The sequence below is a fragment of the Colletes latitarsis genome, chromosome 4, assembly GCF_051014445.1.
Source record: "Colletes latitarsis isolate SP2378_abdomen chromosome 4, iyColLati1, whole genome shotgun sequence".
Taxonomy (NCBI): Eukaryota; Metazoa; Arthropoda; class Insecta; order Hymenoptera; family Colletidae; genus Colletes; species Colletes latitarsis.
Window position 1 is genome coordinate 39,967,382 of NC_135137.1, and position 10,383 is coordinate 39,977,764.

The 10,383-nt window shown below is 48.6% G+C and overlaps 1 protein-coding gene across 1 annotated transcript; it reads right to left on the reverse strand.

Annotated features, from left to right (window-relative positions):
- Positions 1-6,317: 6,317 nt before the first annotated feature.
- On the reverse strand, positions 6,318-10,002 carry LOC143341371 (uncharacterized). The gene is made up of 2 exons (XM_076764258.1): positions 9,991-10,002; positions 6,318-8,045 (listed from the first exon to the last, which is right to left on the reverse strand). The coding sequence occupies exons 1-2, from the start codon at positions 10,000-10,002 to the stop codon at positions 6,318-6,320; spliced, it is 1,740 nt and encodes a 579-aa protein (XP_076620373.1).
- Positions 10,003-10,383: the final 381 nt, after the last annotated feature.

Below are 10,383 nucleotides of genomic sequence, written 5' to 3' on the forward strand. Positions count from 1 at the left end.
TCAATTATCAATGGAGGGACCGAGTATTTCACGCGTTTGGATCGTCCCTTGTTACGATTACCAGATTTAATTGTAATTAAACCGAAAAGGTAGAATAACATTTTTTATACGAAGCTTCCAAAATATTTACTGTACGAGCCAGAGACTCTATGGTCGACATCCGATGGATTTATTTATTTACATCGCGGGAAAAATTTATGGTGTACCAAAAGCATCAAAATCCAGAGTTAAAATTCGTCGAAAACTCTCTCGACAGGAACTGGATCAAAAGTTATTTTCGGAGAACAGAGATTGTAGTTACTCGGGTTTTAATTATTAATGTAAGAGCGTGATCCTTCCAAGTTTTGACGCGGTTGCTCGACGGTGGTTTAACAGTAACTTAGTGCACCGTATGATAATGAAAATGCTCGTCTGGGAGTGAAAACTCGATGATATACACGAAAACCTGGAGAATGGTTTTGGTGGTCAATCGGCGTTGATTGAAAGTATCGTTGGACGGCAAAATAGCAGAAGATTATTTGAGAAAGTTAAGAGTAACGCGTGTAGTTCGGTAACGCCCAATTCCGGTTACAACGCGAGGACGGCCAGGAGGAGAATGGAGTCGTCCGCGATCGATTATCGATAAATACCTGCCGATCGTTCCTGATGGTCCAATTGTTGCGCGCGTTCTCCTCGAGGCCGGCTGACCGAATTTCTCGCCGACGAATTAACGCCGTGAAAAAGGAAACGAGCCTCGTGCGATTTATAATGGAGGTAGCGTGTGGCGACGTGGGAACAGGAACACTCGTAATCGTCGCCGAGTTTTATTTGTACTTGTTGGTGGCGCGGAGGGTCCCAGGAGATAACGAGAATAATTCGTTTACAATTGCGCCGAGAGTGTGGTTTTTGCGATAGCTGCAGGCGGGTGCCTTATCCGCGACGAAGGAGAAAAAAACATCTCCTTTGTCGGAGCCAATGATTTGTCTACGGCGGAAAATTGTGTCCATCGAACGATCGTTCGACGGAAACCGAGATTCTTTCTCTCTCCTTCGAAACGGTTCGTCTTTTTCACGATGTTTTCTCCTTCGATTGCCTCGACGCCTCGTCTACGTGTATCTCCGGTAATATCTTTTCTCTTTTTATCCGTTCTCTCGGTGCTAAAGAACGGAACAAGAGCCTTCGAGGCACAATAAAGGACTCCTTAATTGTTAAATATTGTCCCCCATTCGGTTTTTCTTGCGTTCGCCGCCGGTGCTTTCGGTTGCCTTTCTTTTCCACGCGAACGGGACTAGCGTTTAACAGGGGCAACTTAAAACACGTCGAATACATTAAATCACGCGGCTATTAAAACTACCGGGTGTCTCCGGTTTCGCGGTTTTTTTACCGTAACTTCGTTAGTTTAAATGACCCGGACGCCGGGTCAACGACAACCTCGAACGGTGTTCTCGTAGCTCTCCTCTCTCTAATGGTTGCTCCGGTCGTTAGTCCAATAACGGTAGCGATAAAAAAAAAAGTGGCTCGAGGACGATATTTGCAAATGCATGCAGATTCGAGTGATTTATCGGGCACCGTGACGTATCGCGAGTTACGCTCGCGTAGAAACTCGCTGGCAAATGTATCGCGTCTGACCCGAGGGTCTCTTGAAGTGAAAATCGAGGCGAAATCACGATTAGGCGACGGATCGCTTTCTTCTAGCAACTTTTGAAATTCTGTGCATCTTTGCACGGAAGATGGGGACGTCGATTCTTTCTCGACTGCGATAAACTCGCGTTCGCCGGGACGACGAAGAAACGCATCGGGCTCGAACGAACAACAGGAAAGTTCTGCTGGAAGTAACGCTATTTCTTCGTAATCCTGCCACGAACTTGTATAATTCCGGGGCCGCGTTTTTCCGCGGAAAGTCACCCTTGACATCGGGTTAAAGTTGAAAACCGACGGCGCGGAGAAGGGCGAAAAATGAAGGAACGGACAGAAGACAGAAGAAAGCGGTTTTAGCGGTTGAAAATTGTAGCATTATCCCGTGGCATCGTTCCAGCATGGTTAGCGCAATTAAAGTATTTGCCGGCTGAATTATTTATGAACTCGGCCGGGGGTGGGGGAGAAAAAGGGGACGGAGCACTTGAAACTTGACCGTCGTCGCTGGATTGCGCACCCCCCCGTGCAACTATCGGCTCAACTTTCCACCGGCTTTCCTTCACTTTCTAGCAAACTTCGGCTCAAATTAATTTTGCAATTCTAACTTGGACCGGTCCGTCCGCCTTCGACTCGACGCCGGGGTACAGATTCTTGCGTTGTAAAAAATTCTTGCTGGTCGAACCGCAAACTCAGGGGTTTTTTTTGGTGGGTATTTATCACGCGTATTTATTGAATTTTATGAAAAAACGTACACGTATTCTGTGTGCAGAATTTAGAACGGGATTCGTTGGGGGTTAATAACGGGGGTACCGGAAATAAGCAAAGCAGATTTCGAAAGTTCAATCTACGACGCAACAGTTCCCCTCCATTCTTCATTTCTCGCGGCTGTTTATTTCCGATTTCCGGAGAGCGGGTGCAGACGCGGTGTAATACGATTTCACGTGCGAGCTGCTAAATCCGAATCGTCGCGCGACAGGTTTTTCCAAGCGTGGCGGCCGCTTACGAATGAATTCACTCCCACGGAAACGGTCCCTGGACCGACAGCAACCAGGAGAAGAGGGACAAAGAGTCTGCGCGAGGAACTTCCGGTAAGTTCCTTTTCGCGGCATAGTCCGATTTCCTGACTGTCCTTCTTCCTCCAACACCCGCGTGTCTTTTCTTGCTCGCTGGTAACCGCGTCGAAATTACATTCGATGATATCAACGGCTATCTCCGGCTTTCCACGCTTTTTCTTACCTTCGTTCTGTGGAGCAATTATTTATGCCGAGTTTCGAGCCTCAAAACACCGTGCGATGAAAAATATGCTTCTCGACGATATTAAGGAAGCGGTGGAGACACCCTGGATCCCTAAAAATGGTTTTCCGCGCGCGCCAGAAGCGACGGAAACGCGCGTAGTAATTTCGCTTTTTATTCGTACATCTTTCGCAAGAAGCGTTAATTACATCCGGAACAAGAGTCTCTCTGGTTTTTGTTCCGTCGCGTTTGTTCCGAATGGACTCCGGGAGAGTCCGAAACGCGCCCGAGGATGTTAACTGTTTCGCAAAAGGGGCCGTTCCAGAACGATTAAGTAACCTTCTCGCGATTAACGATTGTCGAACATTTGCATGCGACGGGCGGAACCCTTTCGTTCCGTTCGTTTCGAGCTTCCATTCCTCTTCGCCGTCGACGTTCTATTTCCTGTTTTCTTCGTCCACGAACACGGCCCGTTCGCCTTGTCTCTCCTCGAGCTGCCGTGGAACACGATTCCCGTGGAAAAAGTCTTTTTCCTTTGACCCCGACTGTCGACGCCGGGCTGAATTATGGATGCGATGCTCTCCCCGTTGACGAATACTTGTACCGTTAGCCTCCGCGCGAGAGTACTTTGTATCCGTGATTTGCGTCGATCTCGTTTTCATTTCTCAGTCCGCGATTTTCCGGCCACTTTCGCCAAGTAAATTCCGTGGAAAAACCAGGGTTCGTTTCAAGTCGCGATAACTTTGAACGACACCGACGGAATTAAAGTGCAGCTTTAATTGTACATTTTTCTCGCCATTGCGTCTGTGATTTCGAACGCTTAATGAATAAAAAAGTGCAGTTTTCGGTCGACAACTTGGCGACGAACGTTCCCGCGGGTTTAACGGTGGAAACAGTATCGTGCGCGGGAAACGGGCATACTTTCGGGCCGTTTTACGTCGACACGGGCTATTAAACGTTCCGAGCGCGGCAGCGGAGGCGTAATGGAGATCGCATCGCGCGCAAATCGTCGATCAGATTTTAACGAGGCGCCCCGCGGGGACAGAAATTGCGACGCTGATGAGCGGCGAGGGCTGCGCGCGGTTCGCCGTCCCGGAAACGGTTCGCGGGACAGAGAGACGATCGAAACGACGAGGACCGTCGAGCGGAAGAACCGGAAAGAATTCGGCGCGGTAAATTGGTCGAGCGTAACGCGACACTCGAGCAGATCCTCCCCCGACTTTTCATTCTGCTCTCGATTTACTCGACTCCCGCGACACGGAATTTCTTCCATCGTGGTGGTTTCAACCCCCCCACCTTCCTCCCAGCTTATCTCCCGCGGCTTCGAGGGAAAGCTAAAACTGGAAAAGGAGCGTTGCTTTCGGAGTGCTTTCCGGGCGCCGGCCAATGCATGCTGATAAACCTGCCGGACCAATTTAAATCCCAAGATGGCGAAGTTTGCGGCCTCCTTCCTACTTTTCTCCCCTTTTCTCCCACGGTTCGTTTCACGGAATCTATCGGTACGAATGATTTATTAACCCATTTCGCCCGGCAGACGTCTTCCAGTTTTGCGAATTTACTTGGAAAATCGATTCGCCGATTTCGCTCCGTTTCTTTTCCACGGTAGGGACCGTCGCGTCGATACTCTTATCATTTCCGCGGAAGCTCTCGACAAGGGACGTAAGCCTCTTATTCGCGAGATTTTTCGATCGGCTCGTGCTGCCGGGGCAAACATTTGAATTTCTAATCGAATCTCCGATACGATCGAACAGTCGCTGAATCGGGGAAATTTCGCGATGAATTATCGAGCGTTCTCGAGCCACGGAGCCGTAATTAAATTCACCCATTTTTTTTTCTCTGGTCCGCAAAGAACATCCACGGACACTTACGTGTCTGATTCTGCGACGAACTGCGCGGGAAAATAATCTGCGCGCCCGAAATTAGTTCCAGCGCTTTTCGATTCCATTCCGAAAGTTTCCTTTGTTCCGACGTAGGCCACGGAACGAGATCAAACTCCGTGGAAATATTAATGTTTCGTATAACCGGCGTTCCCGATAGGCGACTCGTTCCGCCAAACTTTACCGCATTTTCTCGCTTGTCCTCGCGCCAACCCTCCGCTCCACGCCCCTGATAACCGTTTATTTCGAATAATAATATCGTTCGTGATAATTTGAAGTTATTCTGCACAAATATTGTCCCGTAAAATTTCTATCAGATTTCTCTTACTTATTAAATTTTAAATTAAATTTTAATACGCGATCTCTGTTACGCCGTGCTTTCAGCATAATTCTCGACGTCGAATCGAAAAGCGAAAGTATTCGTAGAATGTCCATCCAATTATCCCCAGAGTTGACTTTGTTCAAATATTAAATAATAACCTGCTTCCGTGGGCTGTCGGATAACCAAGCAAATTAAATCGTCGGAAATCTTTCTGGAAATTAACCAGAGCATAATATTATTTACCGTTTCGTCCTAAAAATAACTGGCTTTACCTCGAGACGATCGAAACGACAAAGTTTTTCGAGAAGCGTCCTCGTTTCTTTATAGGATCTTCTTTCCCGCCATTAATTCACGAGTCTACTGCTCGAACGGGGGGATAATTCGCCCGGAGGTTGTACCCGACGATCTTCGTCGTATTTTTCCTCCTTTTTGACGCGATCCCTGTTGGGGACGATCCCGTTAATCTTGTTTCATTCTCGACAGTGTTCGTCTGCTGCTCGGAGAGCAGAGTTTAAATCGATATTATGAACCGAAAGCCGGGATTACAACACTCTCCGCGAGTTCTTCGGATCGACGACTTATCGAAGCGAACAAGGAGAGTTTCACTGTATTATGGGATTACGCCCGGTAGATGAATATATTTGAAACTTTTCCCAGTCGAATTTAAGATCTTCGCTCGCTTCCTCTTCATCCCTTCGACGTAATCCCTTTTCTTACAATTACTCGAACGAATTGTCCAGCAAGAGATAGTTTGGACGTTTCATTAAACGGGGTATACATATTTGCTGCGTCGATCCCCAGGTTTATTTCCCCCGCGATTTCTCGACGGACGAAAGATATCTGCTTTGCGCCAGGATTCGAACATCTTGAGACCAAAGTTTAAACGCTATCGCAGTTCGAAACGGGAAGCGAACCTTCTGTTGGAGTTCGGCCTTCGAGCGGGGGAGGGTTTGATAGAAGGAACAACCAATCGTAAACTTGTGAAAACTTTACATTTTAAAGGTGTCAACAAAGATACAACCAAGACTAACGAGAAACAATTTACAGTGAACTTATCAGTCAATGTACGCAGCAAGGGAACAAATATAAACCTACAAACTATGTCTATCGAACAATTGTTAAGCTTCGAGGAAGCTCCAGAAAATTACACTGTATCTTTCTTTAACAGCGTACCGTATCTTATTCTCGATCAACGAACAAAAATATTAGACTATTTTCCCGAAATTTCCATTCGTCGTTAGAATCAAAATTCACGTTACCACTTCGAGGTATTAAGCTTGGCCAGTGGCCGTCGGTTCGACGGTTACCTGGACTTCCGGTTCCTTTTTAATCTTAAGAATATCGTCTACCTGTGGGGTTGCCACTACGGTCACCGTTTCTTCGGGAAATACGTACTCCTCGTGGTGCTGAGAAGCGTCGAAGTAGTGTCCCAGTCCTTTGAAATGTTCGTGGCCGTGTTGTTCGTAAGCAGCGTGATGATGGCTCTCGTGATGCTTGTGATGTCCCTCGTGGTGATGCTTATGGTGATGGTCGTCGAAATGCTTGTGTTCCTCCTCGTGGGAGTGGCCGTGTTTGTGCTCGTGGCCTTCGTGATGCTTGTGATGCTCGTGATGTTTGTGGTCCTCGTGATGATCGTGATGATGCTTGTGCTCGTGGCCGTGTTTGTGTTCCTCCTTGTGCTCGTGGTCGTGCTTGTGGTCCTGATGATGGTGATGCTTGTGGTCCTGATGGTGGGCGTGGTGATGATCCTCGTGGTGTCCGTGATGGTGTTCCTCTTTGTGACCATGCTTGTGCTCGTGGCCGTGTTTGTGATGGTGGTCCTCGTGGTGTTCGTGTTTGTGGTCCTCGTGATGGCCGTGATGGTGGTCCTCGTGGTGTCCATGCTTGTGCTCGTGTCCGTGTTTGTGGTGATGGTCCTCGTGATGACCGTGCTTGTGTTCGTGGCCGTGTTTGTGATGATGGTCCTCGTGGTGGCCGTGATGATGATCCTCGTGGTGGCCGTGCTTGTGCTCGTGACCATGGTGATGCTTGTGTTCCTCTTTGTGGCCGTGTTTGTGGTCCTCCTTGTGATCGTGGCCGTGATGGTGATGGTGATTCTCGGTCTCCTTGTGCGTATGATGATGATGATGTTCGTTGACGTGGTGATGCTCGTGATGGTGATGATGTTCGTTGTGATGATGATGTTTATGGTGGTGGTGATGCTCGGCGTGATGTTTGTGCTCTTCGTGGTGCTCGTGTTTCGAGTGATGCTGATGACCATGATGGTGATGATGTTCCCCGTGATGTTTGTGGTCGTGGCCGTGCTTGTGCTCGTGCTTATGGCCATGCTCGTGCTTGTGCTCGTGACCGTGGTGATGTTTGTGGTCCGAATGATGCTTGTGACCGTGGTGATGGTCGTGTCCGTGATGATGATGGTGGTCGTGGTGCTGCTTGTGTTCCTCGTGATGCTTGTGCTCGGCGTGATGCTCGTGTCCGTGTTTGTGGTCGTGCTCGTGATGATGCTTGTGACCATGGTCGTGTTTGTGCTTCGCGTGATGATCGTGATGCGCGTGATGTCCGTGATGATGTCTGTGGCCGTGATAGAAGGATGGCGACTGTTGGCTGTCGTGGATTCGCCGTTGCTGCGGCCCGACGAAGGCGACGCGAGGCTCGATCACATGTTTCGTTGCCTCGTTCAACCGGGGGACGATGGTCGTCTTAATGGTCGAGTCGAACACGGTTGGATGTAGCGCGGGGGCGGCCAGGGGCAGCGTCAGCGGTTGGAAATGCGCTCCGAGGTCGCCTAATTGTCGTTTTCGAGGGTGTCTGGCGACGTTTGGGAGCGTGTTCGCGGTGTCCGGCGTCGGGGACGGCCGAGGTGGCTGAAATTGTCGCGGGAGCTTGATGAAATCGGACAATACCGGTCTGGTCGCCTCCAGTTGCGGTCGATTTCCATCCGATGGTTTCAAATCTTGGCCAACCGCCTCTGTCAGCAGCAGGGCGACGAACGGGAGCCACGCCTGGGGTAAAAGAAAAATACCTGTTGAGTCGTCGTGATCGGGGAGTCTGGGAAATTGTCTAAGAGAAGTTCGGGAATCCGCAAATTAAACAAAATTACGAAAGGCACCATTCTTTAAGCAGTTGAAAGTTTCGATTGAAACTTAGTCGTCTCGTCTATTCGACGGTTCGAGCGAAACGAGGCTATATTATCCCGAATCGTGTCCATCGGGCTTAATATAATTCGCGAAAACAACGGGCACGATGGCGCGGGTGATACTAATTTTCGAAAATCGCTTAGCCGCAAGCGTATTTATTATGATACGCCGCTCTCGCGCCGGACGTTAGCTCGGTTAACCGAAACAATAAAACAACGTCGAGGACCGTGAGCCATTTTGGCTGGCATTCTCGCGTTTCCCGCGCGAAACGAGCACAGCCGAGCGGAAGAACCGGAGATAATATCCGGTAAATCGTCGCCGGTTCGTTTTACCGCGTTTTGCCTTTCTTGCAAAGCGACGTCGACCGAGAGACAAAGATGTCGATGCGAAACGACCGAACCAGACTCGAAACTCCGGGGCTGTTCGATCGGTCCAAAGGGGCATAATTTTTTTTAGAGAAACACGTTTTAGCCCTCGTAACGAACGAGGTCGGTTGCTCCAGGCGATCGCGGGGGGCAGCAGGTTTTTAGCGCGAAACGAATGGTTGCCCGGGACGAGTACCCGCGTTGATAGCATAAATCAACGCGGGGCTACGTCTGACGCGGGAAAAAAATGGAGCTGGCCCGTTATGCGGCGGAGAATTTTAAATGAGCTTTCCATTGTAGGTTCAGCTCGTCGCGTACAGGATGACGCGACGGGAATGGAAACCGCAATCAGAAATTTTATTTCCGTTCGAAACGAATTCGAAACAGTAACGGACGCGTTTCGTCCGCGCGCTCGGTCGTTCGCGTTTCGAGAATACAGTCGTAGCTGGAAGCAGTCTGTATCGTCGTTTGGAAAGTCTCGTTGTTCGTGCCCTTGTTCGTCGCGCCCTGCAAGCTCTGTCTCCGACTTATAAGGTCAATTAAGTCCCGTAAGCTCGGTTCGCCGTCTGAACTTGGTTTATCGCTTCGGCAATAAGTTTCGTTCGAAGCTGTATCAACGTTTCACCGGCGTCTCCGTACTCTACGCGTTAATCTCTTATCCGCGAATGCGACCGTGCTTGCAAACGCTGTAATATAACCCGGAGTTTACGAGACCTCGGTTGTATATTCTTCTCGAAATGCCCGGGCCGCTTATTAACGCGAAATTTAATCAACGATACTGCGATTTCCACGGACGATTTGCAACTTTTCCCGAAGACAAACGGAAACTTGCAGATCGGAGTTTGCGCGACTTATGGCTCCGAGTTTCGTCGTTGACCGAAGAAACGTTACGAAAATGGCGATCGGTACAGCCAACTCACGGACAAATATGAAATTTCGCGTGTATGCAATAATATGGTAGCAGACCGTCCGGAATATATCCACCTTTATGCAATTCACTTAGCATCCCTCGCAAATCCGTCGTAAATCGTTACGACGATCCAGTTTCTCAAATTTCAAACAGAGATACGATTCATTTCGTGCAGAATATTAAGGTAATCAGCTGATTAGTTTATGCATAAAGGGTAGGTCAGTAGAATGTTGCTCGAGAGTGACCCGCATTACGACTGTAGAGGATGCTAATTATGGCAATATATTGTAGTATAGAGGCTATTATCAGTAACTGATAGGTTGCCGATGGTAAATCAGGTTGGTTCGAGCTCAAATTGTCATCGATAGAATGGATAGAAATCAGTTTACATTTAGATATTTCCTCGCTCTAGTGTCTCCGAAGACGAAGCTATTACGTAAGCTTCGGTAGGATGAAATTGCAAAATGGCGTAAATACGAGGCGTCGTAAATCTGGTTACGAGGTGAACTAATAACGATAATAGAAGGGGACTCACCATCGTCGCCATGTTACCGTTATTTCGGGTGTAGCCCATGAACAACTGAATGTCGATACCTTGTGACAACGTACTTTTATAGAGAGCAGTTCGCCGTCGGTACTTTCTTCCGTGCTAAGCACCAGTGTCGTTTACGACGGGGCCTAATGTTTTAATCGCCGTCATAATACGCGCCGGACCGCGACCGGACCCGATCACTGCACCGATGCCAGTCAGAATTTCGTCCATAATTGCTCTGTGTTCCGCAAACGCCGTTTCCGGTGCAGTAAAAGAATCGAGGAAGCAACTATTGCGATCGAAATCAATGGATTGAAACGAGCGATCGATAGTTGACCTTTCACGGACAATCGAAATCGCGCTGCTAGTTGGATAACAACCGTAACTATTTATTTG